This window comes from Spea bombifrons, chromosome 9 (assembly GCF_027358695.1).
Source record: "Spea bombifrons isolate aSpeBom1 chromosome 9, aSpeBom1.2.pri, whole genome shotgun sequence".
Classification (NCBI taxonomy): Eukaryota; Metazoa; Chordata; class Amphibia; order Anura; family Pelobatidae; genus Spea; species Spea bombifrons.
In genome coordinates, this window is record NC_071095.1 from 33,547,202 (window position 1) to 33,565,417 (window position 18,216).

The following is an 18,216-nucleotide window of genomic DNA, read 5'->3' on the forward strand; positions in this document are numbered from 1 at the left end:
TAATAATCAACTTGCCGGGTAGCAAGAAGGGTTCACAGGTAGGCAGTCTGTGATGTTTCAGAAAAAACAAACAAAACACTGCTCTGTCCATCTGTCATGTAGTTTTCTTGTGAACATGAATGTTTTGTCATCACCTGAGAGAACATGGAAAATATGTAATTACTGTAGGCATGGAAGCCTACAGCAGTCATCAGAGAGACTCCCCCCTGCAATAGCTGGTCTATAGACCAGCAATTGCGTCCCAGCTGCCAGAGGCAGCTTCAGTGACAGGGGGAGAGGATTCTTTGGAGACCAGCCCCAACACCCCCCTGCTGCCTAATCGCTCCATGAGAGCGACAGTGCAGCGTTAACCCCTTCAATTCCACAATTGTGTATAACACATTCGTGGCATTGCAGGGGTTAACATTTGTCCCCACAAGCTTGTGGGGACTAAATATCAGTCAATGCTGTGCTCCAATGGAACATCAACATTGAAAGCGTTAAAATATATATATATATATATCAAAAAAAAAAACAGCACTGACCTGAAAGTCCAGGGTGCTTCCAGGTCAAATGCTGTGAGTTTAGTAAGTGGGCTGATGATGATCAGATCACTCCTAACCAACTGTTAGTTTAAAAAAAAAATCCTGACTCCTAACTTTTTTTTTTAGCTGGCGTCAAGATTCACAACAAATTTGTCAAGCCCTGTTCTTTAGAATAGGTGCCAAAAACTGCACCGCATATTCAAGGTGCGGCATTACCGTTGATTTGTACAGAGGTAAAATATTTTTTTTTCCCGCAAATTGGTGCCCCTTTTTATACACGACAATCCCTTACTGGCCTTAGCAACTGCTGACTGACATTGCACATTGTTTCCTAGTTTGTTGTCTATAGCAATTCCCAAATCCTTCTCATTTGTCGTGACCCCTAATTCATTATTGTTTAGGGTGTAGGTTGCTTGTGCATTCCCTACCCTGAAGTGCATAACTTTACATTTATCTACATTGAATGTCATCTGCCATTTGTGTGCCCAGTCCCCCAGTCTATCTAGAGCCCTCTGCAGCACTGTGATATCCTGCTCACATTGTATTACTTTACCTAGTTTAGTGTCATCTGCAACACAGAAACATGACTTTCAACGCCTATTGCCAGGTCATTTATAAATATGTTGAATACAATTGGTCCCAGAACAGAACCCTGAGGGACACCACTTACCACTTTTGACCAGCTTGAAAATTTACCATTTATAACAACTTTCTGTACTCTATCTCTAAGCCAATGTTCTACCCAAGAACAAGAATTTGCATCTAGACCAATTTCTTTCAGTTTAAATACCAACCTATTGTGTGGAACCGTGTCAAACACCATGGCAACATCCAAGTAGATTACATCCACTGCAACACCCTGATCTACACTTCTACTGAGTGAGTTGAAACATTCAGAGCCGGCCCTTATGTGAGTCCCAGTAGAGTCCAAGAGAACCCAACTGGCACTTTGACAGGGACAGCAATTTGCCACCCCAAGGCAAGTTCTACTCTGGTGCCGATAAGAAAGAGACGGGGTTCGGTGTGGTCACATCCTGTTGCTCATCCTGCGAGCTGCGTTAAGGACAGACTGAGGCTTCATAAGGTTTAAGTGTGTTAGTGTGGTTACTGTGTCTAGGGATGTTAGTATAGTGACTGTGTGTGTCTGGAGATGTTAATGTGGTGAATGCGTGTGTCTGGGTATGCTGGTGTGGTAAATGCGTGTGTCTGGGTATGCTGGTGTGGTGACTGTGTGTTTGAATGTGTGAGCTTGTCAGGGTATGTTAGTATGTTAGGGAATTATTTTATTTTTATTAGTTTATTACTTTATTTTGAACCCTTTGAGTGAGTGGCAGCTATTCATCTGCCCCTTAGCTGACTGGAAAAGCTCAAGCAGGGCTCTCACCTCCTTGTCGACCCCTCTCCTCCTGTCTACCCCTCCCTGGCTGGCGGCTGGATGAGAGAGGTGGTACAGTTCACGCTGATAAGCATGCTCAAACAGGGGGTAATTGAAAAGTCCATGAGTGATTGGAGTAGTCCCATTGCCCTGGTGCCCAAATTAGATGGTTCAACTGTGCTATTCATGGACTTTAGAAAAGTCAATTCAATCTTTGATGTATATCCTATGTATATCCTATGCATAAGATAGAATACCTTTTGGACAAGTTGTGTAATGCCCATATTAGAACCTTGACAAAGTGCTATTGACATATTCTTTTGAGCCCTGAGTCAAGAGAGAAAACAGCCTTCTCTACTCCATTTGGGCTGTTCCACTTTTGAACCCTTTCCCTATGGGATGCACAGTGTTCCGACCACATTTCAGAAGTTAATATGGTATTTTGGCTACCAAGCTGCATACTAAATTGTACAGTGAAAAACTGGAAAACCCATTTGGATAAAATATCCGAGGTACTGGAGTCTCTGAGGAAAGCAGGTCTCACTGCAAACCTAGGGTATGTCATGGGAGGTGGGCAGATAAAACCTCTAGTTAATAAAGTAAAGCTTGTCCTAAGCAGATGAGAGCATTCATGGGTTTTCCATGATGGCGGCCCCTTGACTAAATTCACGAAAAAAGGCAACCCCTTCCCGAGTCCGGTGGACAGCCATTTGTGAACTGGCCTTTCCGGATATTATGCAACAATTGTGTAGTCATCCTATTTTGCATAGTCTAGACTTCACGAAACCTTTTGTGTTGCAAACAGATGCCATCCATGTGGGTTTAGGGGCTGTGTTATTGCAGGTGATCCATGATGAAGATCATCCTGCGTTGTACCTAAGCAGAATACTTCTACTTCAGCAATTGTCCTATTCTGCAATTGAAAAAGTGTGTCTGGCTGTCAAGAAGGCAGTTCTAGCGTTACAGATAATGCCCCGTTGAAGTGGCTTCATACAATGGACTATACCAAAACTAGCTTTACAAGCCTTTTTCTTTTAATGTGTGCCACAGGTCAGGGAGTCTGCAGGAGGCCAATAAGGTTTTCTACGACCAGTATGCCTATGGCTCCACTCTGAGTGGGGATGTAAACTATATGGACAAAAGTTTTGGGGCACCTGACCATTACACCAACAAGGTGCTTTTATGACATTGCATTCTAAATACATGGACATTTCAGCTTATAACAGCTTCCACTCTTCTGAAAAGGCTTTCTAGAAGATTGTGGATTGTTTTTTTGTGACTTTTTGCCCATTAATCCAATAGATGAATTAATGTTGGGATTTGAAGAGAAATGAAAAGCTGACTTTTGCTGAGAGCAATGCCTATGGGCCTGGCTTTCAAAACAGGCAAGGCAGGAGTGATAAAGGGGCCAATCATATAGCCTTTAGCAATTTCTTGAGACAGGAGGAGGTCTACTGTGTCAGGATTTGATAGGGCTAGAATGAGATTGGGGCATTCTAGAGTATCACCTGATCGTAGTACATCCCTGTATGGAAACCCAACGATAAATCGTAAAAATCCAGAAATTCAACAAATATGGAGAGGTATGATTCTGCAATTTCTCCAAAGGTCACTCAATCTTAATCTGAGATTTCTGAGGAAGTAATTTGCTGGAGCACATGGTTTTTGGATGGGCTGTACGACATTCAGTGCAGGTGTGGAGAAGCCTGTACTGAATGAAATTGAAACTGGAGGTATTGAAATTATTGCACATTTAAGACGATCCCAGGAAGGAGATCACAGTTTCACCCTCTGCGATCACAGTTTGATCAACTACATGAACAACATTGTGAGGGAGAAGCTGAGTATTATAAGATTGCTAGTGTTGCTGAGTATTATAACACTGTCACTGTTAGCTGTCGGATAACGGGACACATATGGTGTGAGTGTGCAAGGGTTAATAATACCAGCCCTTTGGTCACTCAACCTTTAAGCACACCACAAAAAACAGACTGGTAAAACGCTGCCACCACCAAGTTATGTTTTAAGATGACTACAGACTTTACAGTTTCAGAAGGCTTAGGCACAGTGGAGAACCTGCTCCTCATCCTCCATCACTCCAAGGCTTAAATAAAGCCCTCCCCCTTGAACAGTTAAACTAGGTTTTGGCTCTTGACATACATAAACATCGCATTGCAAATAACCCTTGTTGTCCCTTTGATGAGACATTACTGATTCAGGCACAGACATGCTATCCTGTACTCTCTGCCCTCCTCTAAGTCGCATAGAGTCTAAAAAACTTTCACCAAGTACCTCAGGATGGGCAATGCTCTTCTTTAACCCATCCAGTTGGTAGGCGACACTGACCAACTATCAGTCCCAACTCCTTGCCACACAAAACATTTACAAAAATATCTGCAGACACCCCTACCTCATGCAAGCATTTGCCCACACCCAGATGAATGCACCTTGTGAATGTACACAATTGGTTGCAGGAGAAACCCCGATGTAATGACTGCTGGCGTGACTCCTGGCGCTCCTGCTGTTTTTTTACTTAGTGGCTGAATAGCTGGTCTTTTCCAGATTGGGGTACCTTGAGATGAACTAAAAAGCTCTTTGTGGCTTGAGCTCTCTTGTTGGCATGATCATCTGCTAACTTTGCTGCCTCAGCTACTGTTTAAGGATTGCGGTCACAGACTCCCTGACCTTAGGCTTTTTCATCTATAGGAACTGTTCCATTACTATTAAATCCTCGAGGGCCTCAAGGGTAGAGATGCTCAGACCCCCAGTCCACTGCTTAAACATGGTTTTCAACTGCCCCACATGCTCAGTGTAGCTTTCGTTAGCATCCTTTTGCATGGTGCAAAACTTTTTCCTGTCGGCCTCTGGGGTGAGGTTAAAACTTTATAACAAAGGAGATTTGAAATATCGTATTCATGTTCACTCTCTTCGGTAAGTGAAGCAAACACATCCAGGGCTCTTCCACGCAAGCGTGGGGTTAGATATTTAGCCCACTCTTGCTTATCTAGATGGTACTGCTGGCACACCTTTTTATAGCTCCTTAAAAACACGTCCAGATCCCCGCCTCTCTGTTGTGCTGCTGCCACCCTTTCCTGATACTGAAGAATCAGTTGCAGTCTGAGCTGAGGATTGTCAGATCCCAAAAGATTTAGGGCAGCTTGCAAATTAGCATCTGCGCCAGTTTGTGAATTATGGTTGTTAGTTGCCCCAGTATTTAACAGTCCTTGGGTTACAGACTCCTTTTTATTTATTTATTTATTGTTTTATATAGCACCATCAAATAGCGCGTAGCGCTGTACAATGGTTGGACAGGACCAAGTAGTATGTAACATAACAATTTGACTTACAACAGGTGAGGAGGGCCCTGCTCAAACGAGCTAACAATCTAGCCTTAGCTCTATTGGTAGGTACAGGTCTGATTGTATCATACTCGACAAGGGCAGTAATGAGGTCTTCCTTGCCTCTTCCTTGAGAGATTAAATGGTTGGCATTGCAGAGCTCGCTCAAATCTGCAGTCTTCATTTGTTGAAGATAGATACAGAAAAACAAGAAGTGGGGAAGGGGCACACACTGTTTTATATATTGTGTCTATAGGAAGCCCTGGGTTCAGCCTCTGGAAATTGACCGAACTATACAATTTCTTTAGTGTTGAATTCCAACAAAAATAACCAGCACTAAAAGCTGCACAAAAAAAAAAAAAAAGTATCCGGCCGCTGCCACCAGTTTGTCACGGTTAGCTATCGTATAAACGGACACATAGGGTGTGGATGTGCAAGAGTTAGCGATACCAGCCCTTAGGTCACTCACTTAATCCTTAATGACACTGCAAATACCACACCAGGCTGGTAATACGCTGGCACCACATATTATGTTTTAAGAGGACTACAGTCTACGGACGCTTCGGTAATGCCCAGTGCAACAGGTTCATCAAGAGAGCTGTAGTAACTCCCAAAGATCACCCAGGTGTATCCTACTGTTGTCCCCGGAATCACTTCCAGCACCAGCCAGCATGCACACTTTGGAACCCTGCTATGTGAACCCAATAAGTAGACACAATTACCTTGAATTGAGTACAGCAGGAATGAACAGTTTATTATTGTAAAACATAGACTCATATATCCACAGAACTGCATAAATTAACAGATACATGTATTCAAACCAACCTTTAATCCCCTGGCAGCAATCCTATTGATAGGATTAATTAAACAGTGGAGTTCCTGCCTGTGCTATCTTTGTTTGACAGCCAGGCTGGAGCCATCTCTGAGTACCTTGTATGGCAGGTCATTCTGTCACACCCAGTACCACACTGAACGGATCAAATGTATAAAATCCAATTTAAGTTAAACAATTAAGTAACGTGGTTTATTCCATCTTTCTCTGAAAGTAGTGTTCAGTTAGAGACGGAATCTGGATTAATGTGTAGTTATCTGCCTAATGTCACAGTGCTTATGTACAAAAGTATGTACACAGTATACGATACATTTTGTAAAGATAAACAAGGAGAGAAACAGAAAAAAAACTAATTATACAAAATCCATATAGGTAATTTTCACACACACACCTCAACTACATCTTAACATCTAAATTCCATATCATAGGGGAGTTACCGCTAATGGTCACGGAACCTAAATGAATTTATCACAGAGCTCTGTCTTGTACAAGGTCAGTATGTGTGGCTTAAGAGGGCAAGTTGTTGGCTGCAAAACACATCTGGCTAGGTAAACCCTTCCAGTGCCAAGCCCCTGCATTAGCCCCACACAGGCTCTGCGTGACAAACATAACATCTCACGCCCCTTTCTAATAAAAATAGAAATTTAAATTAACCCCTTAAGGACCGAGCTCATTTTATACACACACACACACACACACACACACACACACACACACACACACACACACACACACACACACACACACACACACACACACACACACACACACACACACACACACACACACACACACACACACACACACACTGGGGCAAAAAAGTATTTAGTCAGCCACCAATTGTGCAAGTTCTCCCACTTAAAAAGATGAGAGAGGCCTGTAATTTTCACCATAGGTACACTTCAACTATGAGAGACAGAATGGGGGGAAGAATACAGGAAATCACATTGTAGGATTTCTAATTAATTCATTGGTAAATTCCTCGGTAAAATAAGTATTTGGTCACCTACAAACAAGCAAGATATCTGGCTCTCACAGACCTGTAACATCTTCTTTAAGAGTTTCCTCTGTCCTTCACTCATTATCTGTATTAATGGCACCTGTTTGGACTTGTTATCAGTATAAAAGACACCTGTCCACAACCTCAAACAGTCACACTCCAAACCCCACTAAGGCCAAGACAAAAGAGCTGTCAAAGGACACCAGAAACAAAATTGTAGACCTGCACCAGGCTGGGAAGACGAATCTGCAATAGGCAAGCAGGTTGGTGTGAAGAAATCAACTGTGGGAGCAATTATTCGAAATTGGAAGACATACAGGACCACTGATAATCTCTCTCGATCTCGGGCTCCACGCAAGATCTCACCCCGTGGTGTCAAAATGATCACAAGAACGGTGAACAAAAATCCCAGAGCCACACGGGTGGACCTAGTGAATGACCTTCTCTGTGAGTTCTGCTTGGCTTTTTGCAGTTGCATTTAGCTTGGACACAAGCGAATCCTGAGCTGGGGCGAATCTCCTAAGTGACATCTCTAAGTTACAAGCAAAGAAGGAGAGTATATTTATATCTATTGCAAGGGGAGCACTGTGTTTTGTTTGTTTGTGGTATTCAGAGTAAAGATGTCCTCCATGTTTGACAATGCGGTCAGGTGTACATCTTGCTCAATGAATGCAATCCTTGATCAGCGCTTCGAGGGTGCATATTGCTGTGCGAGATGTGTGCAGGTTGCTCATTTGGAAGCACAAATCCTGAGTCTAGAGGAGCAACTGGCAACACTGAGATCTATTGACAACTTGGAGAGGAGTCTGCTGCTCACTGAGCAAGCTCTCTCGCGGGTAGAGGTGGGGGAGGATAGCGGGATGGAGGTACAGGGCAGTCAGGCAGCTAGCTGGGTTACAGTTAGAAGGCGGGGTAGAGGGAAAAGCGCCAGGGAGGCTAGTCCTGATCTAGCACACCCCAACAAGTTTGCCCGGATGGCAGGTGAGGGGGATGTTAGTTCAGAGTTAGCAGTACTGCAGCAAGTCACTGCCTCTGACCGCCAGAGCGGTGTCTGCTCCAGTAAGGAGGGAAGGAGGAGCACAGGAAGGAGGGGTTTGGGTTCATGGAGAACTGGGCCGACTTCTCTGTCGGATACAGGCTCTACGGTAGGGACGGGCTGCACCTCAATGGGGAGGGTGCAGCTGTGCTCGGGGAGAAGATGGCCAGAAGGGTGGAGGAGTGTTTAAACTAGGGAAAGGGGGGGAGGGAAACTACAATATAGAAGGGGAAGATAGTGTAGATAGAGAGCTGGGGCTTATAAATGTACCTGGGGGTGGACCGGAGGGGGAGGGGTTAGAATAGTTAATAGGGATAGGCTTCATAGGAGAAAAAACCATACACCTCTAAATTGTATGCTTACTAATGCCAGAAGTCTGACCAATAACACTGGGGAACTGGAGTTAATAATGTCTGTAGAAAATTATGACATAGTGGGTATAACAGAGACATGGTTGGATGATAGCTATGACTGGGTGGTTAACATACAGGGTTATAGTCTATTCAGGAAGGATCGAAAAAAACGAAAAGGGGGAGGAGTTTGCCTTTATGTAAAGTCCAGCCTAAAGGCCACACTGCGGGAGAATATATGTGAGGGAAATGATGATGTGGAGTCATTATGGGTAGAAATATATGGAAAGAAAAATAATAAAATACTGATCGGGGTTTGCTATAAGCCACCAAATATAATTGAAGCAGCAGAAGATCAATTATTAAAGCAAATAAACAAGGCAGCAAATCACAATGAGGTGGTTATTATGGGGGACTTTAACCCCTTTAATCCCAGGGGTTTTTGGTACCTCAAAGCCCAGAGCAATTTTGCCATTTTTGGGGTATGTCGGTTTAGCGATTTATTCTCTGTTCCTGTGAATAGTGTACCCATGTAAACTATATATTGTTTTTTCAAGGAGAGATAGAGCTTTCATTGATACCATAGTTGGATGATTAGCTGAAAATTTAGAATGAGAAATTTAGTAAAAACTAGCGAAGATTAGAAAAATAAACTATTTTTTTTTTTTTACATTTTCCCTCTGAATCCTCACAAAATTAGGTAAAGTGATAGAAAATCCCCTCCACGTTTATCAATTCAGGTGTCCTGATTTCAGAAATACCTAATTTATATAGATTTTCCAGACTTTCCCAGCACCAGGGAGCATACTATTAGGTGTACAATTTTGTATAATTTTTATGCCTATGGCTTAACGGGTTTGGTGGTTGTGAACGGGGGCAGGAGGGTTATACGGGCTAGATGTTATGCTAGGGCAATGGGATGTAAGGTTTTTTTAAGAATTGTTTTTATTATCTTTTTTTATATATATTTTTAATTTTTTTATTTTAATTTTTTTACATTTTTTTTGTATTTTTTATATATTTTTTTTTTTTACACAGTAATTGTAAGAGGTCCTCCTAGGGACCTCCTGAACATGCCAGTGATGTCACAGTGACATCACAGCTCACATTATAATTTTTTTTAGTATTATTTATATTATTATTTTAATGATTTATTTAATATTATTTTTTAAATTAATTAACTTTTTTTTTTCCAGCTTTTCCGTTTCAGGACGGGAGGGGGAGTGAGAGAGATGGTCTCTCACTCCCCTCCCCGCGATCCCCCTGCACCGATCACACTGTGATCTCTATGCAGGTCTGTGAGTATCGTAGCGTCTCTGTGCCTCATCCCGCAGAGGATATCCTGTCCTCCGATGACCTTCCGGGTTACGTCAGCAGTGACGCAACCCGGAAGGGAATGCCCGATCGCGCGATCGGGCAGTTTACCGGTAACAGCTTACCGGCTTTCATGCCGGAAGCTGTTACAGGCGATCGGACAGCAGAAAGCCGGCGATGCTGGCTTCTGCTGCCAGGGGGGAGTCCAGGCTGTCAAACGACAGTCTGGTCTCCCGTGCAGCGGCAGGGATGTGTCCCTGACGGTGCACGAAGGGCTGGACGTACCGGGACGTCCATAGGGGTTTCTTTCTGGGCGTTTTTTGGACGTCCCGGTACGTCTATAGGGGAACGAAGGGGTTAACTATCCCGACATAAACTGGGAAACCGAGACCTGTGAATCTCATAAAGGAAACCGCTTTCTGACTATAAGTAAAGATAATTATCTGTCCCAAATGGTACAGGACCCAACCAGAGGGGGCGCTCTACTGGACTTAATATTAACCAACAGACCTGACAGAGTAACTAATGTGCAGGTCAGAGGGCACCTAGGAAATAGTGATCACAATATAATACATTATAACTTGTCGTTCAATAAGGGAACTCTTAGAGGAGCCACAAGAACTATGAACTTTAGGAACGCAAAGTTTGATCAACTAAGAGAAGCCCTTAACACTGTAAATTGGGAAAATGTCCTCAAAAACAAAAGCACAGATACTAAATGGGAGATTTTTAAAAATATCTTAAATTCTCACTGTGAAAAGTACATACCGTATGGGAATAAAAGTGTCGGGAGCAAGAGAAAACCAATGTGGATAAATAAAAATGTAAAGGTGGCAATAAATGGCAAAAAAAAGGCATTTAAGCTACTAAAACAGGAAGGCAGTGAGGAAGCACTAAGAAGCTATCGGGAAAAAAATAAAATATGTAAAAATCAGATAAAAGCAGCAAAAGTGGCGACAGAAAGACTCATTGCCAAAGAGAGTAAAACAAACCCCAAAATGTTCTTTAACTATATAAATAGTAAAAAGGTTAAAAATGAAAGCGTCGGCCCCTTAAAAAGTAATGAGGGAGAAGTTATAGACGGGGATCAGGAAAAAGCGAATCTATTAAATATATTCTTCTCTGCTGTATTCACAGAGGAAAATGAAATGCCAGGTAATATACAGCAGGATGAGATAAATGCCCCAGTACATGTCGCCTGTCTTACCCAGGAAGAAGTGCAGTGCCGCCTAAAAAAAATCAAAATAGACAAATCACCAGGTCCAGATGGCATTCACCCCCGCGTTCTAAGGGAGTTAAGTAATGTAATAGACAGACCCCTATTTCTAATATTCAAGGACTCTATAGTGACCGGGTCTGTTCCCCAGGACTGGCGCATAGCAAATGTTGTGCCAATATTCAAAAAGTGACCCGGGGAATTATAGGCCTGTTAGTTTAACTTCTGTTGTATGTAAACTGTTTGAGGGTTTCCTAAAAGATGCTATTTTGGAGAATCTCAATGAAAATAAATGTATGACTCCATATCAGCATGGGTTTACAAGGGATCGGTCCTGTCAAACTAACCTGATTTGATACGGTGCCACATAAAAGGCTGGTACATAAAAAGAGGAATGCTTGGGCTGGGGGAGAATGTGTGTATGTGGGTAAGTAACTGGCTCAGTGATAGGAAACAGAGGGTGGTTATTAATGGTACATACTCTGAGTGGGTGACTGTTACTAGTGGGGTACCACAGGGGTCAGTTTTGGGTCCTATTCTTTTTAATATATTTATTAATGACCTTGTAGAGGGATTGGATAGTAAAGTATCAATCTTTGCAGACGATACTAAGCTCTGTAACGTGGTTAACACAATAGAGGACAGTGCACGATTACAAATGGATCTGCATAGGTTGGAGGCTTGGGCTGGGATGTGGCAGATGAGGTTCAACACAGATAAATGTAAGGTTATGCACATGGGGAAGAAAAATCCAGGCTGGGAATATGTATTAAATGGGAAAACACTGGGGACGACTGACATGGAAAAGGACTTAGGAGTCTTGGTTAACAGTAAATTTACCTGTAGCGACCAGTGTCGGGCAGCTGCTGCTAAGGCAAATAAAATCATGGGGTGCATCAAAAGGGGCATGGATGCCCACGACAAGGAAATAATTCTACCATTGTACAAGTCACTAGTCAGACCACACATGGAATACTGTGTACAGTACTGGGCACCAGTGTACAAGATATAGTGGAGCTGGAGAGGGTTCAAAGACGGGCAACCAGAGTAATAAAGGGAATGGAAGGACTACAGTACCCAGAAAGATTATCAGAATTAGGGTTATTTAGTTTGGAAAAAAGACGGCTTAGGGGGGACTTAATAACTATGTATAAATATATAAGGGGGCAGTACAGAGATCACTCCCAGGACCTATTTATACCCAGGACTGTATCTATAACAAGGGGACATCCTCTACGGCTGGAGGAAAGAAGGTTTCTACACCAGCACAGACGGGGGTTCTTTACAGTAAGAGCGGTGAGACTATGGAACTCTCTGCCAGAGGAAGTGGTAATGGTAAACTCAATAAAAGAGTTTAAAAGGAGCCTGGATGTGTTTCTTGAAAGCAATAATATTACAAGTTATGGATAGTAGATTAATAGGGACAGAACGTTGATCCAGGGATTTATTCTGATTGCCATATTTGGAGTCGGGAAGGAATTTTCCCCCTGGTATGGGGTAATTGGCATCTGCTTCATAAGGGTTTTTTGCCTTCCTCTGGATCAACACGGTAGGGACACAATATGTATATAGGTTGAACTTGATGGACTTTGGTCTTTATTCAACCTTATGAACTATGGGACAACATTTTCAAAGTGAAGATCCAAAATAATTTTTATTGTAGAGGGTAGTTGTATCTCTATATATGTATCAACCCACACTGGGCAAACAATATATATATCCTCTAGAAATTAGGAAAGAACAATTTGGTAATGTGTTATCCTCTCTTACGGGTTTGTGGATATCAATACCAGAGCATCTGTGGGGCATCCTCAAACGGAAGGTGGGGCAGCACAAGGTCTCTAACGTCCACCAGCTCCGTGATGCCGTCATGGAGGCGCTGAAGAGGACTCCAGGGGCAACCTGTGAAGCTCTTGTGAACTCCATTACAAGGCAGTGCTGGAAAATAATGGTGGCCACACAAAATATTGACATTGAATATTGAATATGGACATTTCCACTTAGGGGTGTACTCACTTTTGTTGCCAAGGTTAAGACATTAATGGCTCTGTGTTGTTATCTCCTCATATCTGTCTAACCCTTCCTTCTCTGTCAACTTCTCTTGCAAGACATCATCGCCCCTTCCACTTTCGATTGGTGTCCCCCAAGGTTCAGCCCTTGGCCCTCTGCTGTTCTCTCTTTTTATATTTCATCTCTTGGCAAACTCATCAACTCATTTGGCCTCCAGTGTTATCTATATGCAGATGATACCCAAATCTACCTGTCTTCTCCTGATCTCTCTCCATCTCTCATGTACTGTATTACTAATTGCTTGTCTGCTATTTCTTCATGGATATCACAACGCTACCTGAAACTAGGGCTGCAACTAACGATTATTTTAATAATCGATTTGTTGGCCGATTATTTTTTCGATTAATCGGATAAAAAATGCAATTTTTTTAAATTTAAAATAATGTAATAAAAACCGTACAATTTACACTTTCATCTCTTTATTGCAATGGCCTCTCGCTATTCACCTTCTTATTTTACTGACATAATAAAAGCTACAAGAGCCCAAACACAGTGTACAAAGTTATTAGTAAATATGAATTCATATGTTAACTATTTTTCATATTTAATAAAAACTGAGAAAAAAGCCTTTTTTATATTTTCTTTTATTTACCAAACTGCCCCCAGTTATGCACATCTGACCCCCAGCTTGCCACTCTGCCCCATATATGCCTTATACCTCTTTTTTGCCAGAGATTCCACTGTGCCCCTGATATGCCACTGTGCCCACGATATGCCTTATACTACTTATATGCCAGTGATATCCAACTGAGCCCCCTGATATACCTTTTACCCCCAGTTATGTCTTATGCCCCCCTGATATGCCTTATAACTTCCAATATGCCACTTGCCCCCATTTATGCCTTATACCTCCCTAAATGCCACTCCGCTCCCCATAAATGCCCTGCACCACCCTGAAATTCTCCGATTCACACTCTGCCTCCCCCAGATATGCCACTCTGAAATTCATTAAACCCCCCATACACCACTCTACCTCCCCTATACACCACTCTAACTCCCCCAGATATGCCACTCTGCCTCCCTGAAATTCATTATACCCCCCATACACCACTATTACTCACCCATACACCACTTTTCCCCCCCTCCCGTACACCACTCTGCCTCTCTCCCGACTCCCTGGTATTTTGTGAACCTCTGTTGCTGACAGGCACTTTCACTGCAGCTTCATAGAAGCCTCAGCGTAAGTGAAGGGCAGTAACGGAGGCTGTCTGTGCGATGCAGACCCCCACCGGCTGACAGAGAGGATGATCCTCTGCAGGAGACCTCGATTCTCTGTCAGCCGGTGGGGGTCTGCACGATGCGCACAGACAGCCTCCGTTACTCACCTTCACTTACGCTGAGGCTTCTATGAAGCTGCAGTGAAAGTGCCTGTCAGCAGCGGAGGCTCACAAAATACCAGAGAGTCGGGAGAGAGGCAGAGCAATGTATGGGAGGGGGAGGAGTCAGAGGGGTGTATGGGATGGGGGAGAGAGACTGATGCGACAGAGCGGCCGACAGTGAGGGGAATCCAGGTCCCCTGCGGCGTTGCAGGGGATCTGGATTCTAGTGTTATAATCCGATCTCTGTTTGAGATCGGTTTATATAAGGATAAAATCGATAAAAATCGATTCGACTAATCGATAATGAAAATCGTTGACGATTTTCATTATCTATTGTTATCGATTTTAGCGATTAGTTGTTTCAGCCCTACCTGAAATGTAATCTTTCCAAAACTGAACTCATTATCTTCCCTCCCTCCATCTCCACTCCACTACCTGAATTCTCTATCACCATTAACAACACAACTATCTCTCCTACTAACCAGGCCCGATGCCTTGGGGTCATCCTTGACTCAAACCTCTACTTCATCCCTCACATTCAGTCCCTTGCCAGATCCTGCCACTTGCATCTAAAAAACATCTCTCGTATCCGCCCATTCCTCACCCAAGAATCCACAAAAACTCTGGTTCATTCCCTTATTTCCCGTCTTGACTACTGCAACACTCTTCTGGTTGGCACTCCACTGTCTCGACTCTCTCCTCTACAGTCTATCCTAAATGCCGCTGCTAGGCTTATCTTCCTTGCACGTCACTCCTCTTCTGCTTCCCCACTCTGTGAAACACTCCACTTGCTCCCAATTACCTTTAGAATTAAACTCCTGGTACTGACATAAAAGGCCATCCATAATACTGCTCCTCCATACATTTCTGACCTCATTAGCAAATACTCTCCTACTCGATCCCTACATTCTTCCCATGGGCTAAGGCTTTCCTCCTCACTCATCACCGCTTCCTTTTCCCGTCTACAAGATTTCACTCGAGCTGCCCCATATCTCTGGAATCTACTCCCAAGGAACCTTCAGCATTCATCCTCCCTCCCGACATTCAAGAAACATCTAAAAACCCACTTCTTCAGAGAAGCATACCATCTTAGCTGCTAGAACTTCCTTGTCATTGATACAACCCATACTACCTCTCACCCTTTCTCTATGCCTTATGTTTGTCACCCCATTTCCCTCTAGATTGTAAGCTTGCGAGCAGGGCCCTCTCCAACGAATGTATTGGTTTGTCTTAGTCTGTCAATTCTTGTCTTGTCATGTCCCTTGAATTTATGTATTGTATTAAGCGCTGCATAAACTGTTGGCGCTATATAAATAAAAGATAATGATTTTGAAGGGACAGCAAATTTACACTGTTATACAGGCTGCACACTCACTAATTTAGATTGTAGCAGAGTGTCATTTCTCCAGTGTTGTCACATGAAAAGATATACCGTATTTGTGCGATTTATAAGACGACCCCCCAAATCTGAATATTAATTAATTTTTTTTTAATAAAAGCTATGATTGAGAAAAATATTTTGGTTCTATTTCCTTCTATTTTCCTACCTGCCCCCCCCAGTTATGCACATCTGCCCCAGAAATGCCTTATACCCCCTATATGCCACTGTGCCCCATGATATGCCTTTTAACTCTATATGCCACTGTGCCCCATGATATGCCTTCTGACCCCCTATGTGCCACTCTGCCTCCAGAAATGCCTTATACCCCTATATGCCACGCTGGCATTAAGGGGGTTAAAAGGCATATTATAGGGCAGAGTGGCATATAGGGAGGTATAGGGCATTTCAGGAGGCAGAGTGGCGTATAGAGCGTTAAAAAGGCATTTCTGGAGGCAGAGTGGCAATAAAGGGGGTTAAAAGGCATTTCATAGAACACTCTGCCTCCAGAAATGCCTTATGCCCCACATTTAACACTCCCCTGCCCCCCCCCCCAAACTTACCAGTGCTTCTGACTCCCCTGTCATGCAGCCGGGGCAGCGTGTAGATTATGCTGCAGCCGGAAGGAGGTGTGGCTAGCAGCGGGGGGTTGTCTGCGTCCATGTTCAGACCTTCCCCGACACCGGTGCGGGGAACTCTGATCTCTGACAGCCGGGGAAGGTCTGTGCGATGGACGGAGACAACCCCCGCTGCTATCCACACCTCCTTCCGACTGCAGCGTAAGTTGTCTATGCGAATCGCGTAGACATCTACACACTGCCCCGGCTGCACATCTGGGACTCAGAAGCACCGGTAAGTGGGGCGGGGGAGACAGGAGGATCCAGGTCCCCTGCAGCAGGTTACAGTCGTGTGCCAGGGTTGGAAACGTGAGTGTCATGAAGAGCGAGTAGGAACTGGGGCTACAACCTCAAGGGCAGATGTGAGAGTGGAGTTATAGAGAAAGGTAGCGTTGTTAGGGCACGACATGTTAGATAGTATATCGGATAGCATGGACTTTAAATGAGAAGAAATATAGTGATGGAGCAGAGGGAATAGGTTGAAAAGTAGAAGTTAGGGAGAGTAGGAAGCCTACCCCCACCACCCTTCCTGTCATCAGATCTGGGAGTGTGAGTGAGGTGGAGGCCACCATCGGAAGGGGCAGCTGGAGAGACAGTGTTACAAGAGGTTAGCCGGGTTAGCCAGAAGGTGCAGGGAACTAGAAGCAAAGTGGTCGTGTAAGGCTGTTAGTTTGTTACAGACAGAATGTGCATTCCAGACTGCAACGGTAAATGGGGTTAGAAGGAGGGGCAGGATATGTGGACAAGTTTATTGAAGTTTCTGGAAAGTTGACTGGGAGAGGATGAGGATGAGGAAGAGAGAATCAGGAGGGCCAGGATTTGGGGAAATATCCCCAGCTGCTAAAAGAAGTAGAAGAGAGAGTGAGAGAGGATGTGGGAATAGGACTTGTGTGAGCGGAGATATTGCTGGGAGGGGAGGTAGGGGAAGGAAGGAGGTGAAGTTGAAAAGTGCTTGGGATGAGGGAAGGGGAGAAGAAAGTAATGATGGTGCAATACAGACATAGAGTGGAGGTGCTGGTGGCAGGAGAGAGAAAAGTGAAAAGAGGAACAAGATGATTGTGAGCATGGTAACAGGTAACAGATGGTGATGTGAATGGAGTGGCAGTGGAGCAAACACAATAAGCAGTAGGCAGCACTTGATGACAGTTCATTGGCGTATTGATTGCAGGTAGCCTCCTCGTTCCTCTTTGGTATTCCTTGTTGTCCTTCCTAGGTAAACGCCAAAACAGTGCCACTTAGGAAAATTGGCACTTGGGTGGAAAGTGGCACAAATCAAAGGACAAACAAAGGAATTATACAAATGCATGATTGATAACAGACAGGGTAAGGCAAAAAATGTTAAAAAAATTAAAAAAAAAAAAAGGAAAATGTAAAAATAATTTCCCACTGATGTCACCATCAGGAGAACCTTCAAGTTCCAAAAAATGTAAAAAACATGTCCTAAAATTAGCACATTAGCTTAAAACAATTCTCGCATGGAAAGAGTTAAAATACTAGCATATTAAATGCCCATGGGGTGTCTACATGATTTGATGGGGTAAATTGAATTGGCCGGGTTCAACAATGTCCCAGTTAACACGGGGGAAGGATGGCCACACATCTAATTTCCATTTAGAAAAATGCACTGTACACATATTGGGGTGTTGTGTGACGGTGGCATAAACCAGGAGCTATAAATTCATACCTAAAGTAGGTGTGTGGGGAAAAATACACACAAAAAATACTACTGCAAACTTTGAAAAAATGCTGGTGGTAAAATGTGTGCATGGAAAGAGTTAAAATACTAGCATTTGAAATACCCTGGGGTGTCTAGTTCTCAAAAATATATGGTGTTATTGGGCACACTG

General features: G+C 43.5%; 1 protein-coding gene across 8 annotated transcripts in view; it reads left to right on the forward strand.

The window, feature by feature from the left end:
• The window catches only part of GPHN (gephyrin), a 330,342-nt gene that overhangs the window by 57,134 nt on the left and 254,992 nt on the right, over window positions 1-18,216 (forward strand). For all 8 annotated transcript variants that reach the window (XM_053474851.1, XM_053474852.1, XM_053474856.1 and 5 more), the window contains exon 6: window positions 1-38. This exon is cut by the window's left edge and continues 29 nt beyond it. In XM_053474851.1, the coding sequence (XP_053330826.1) occupies window positions 1-38 (38 nt within the window). The remainder of the gene's footprint in view (window positions 39-18,216) is intronic.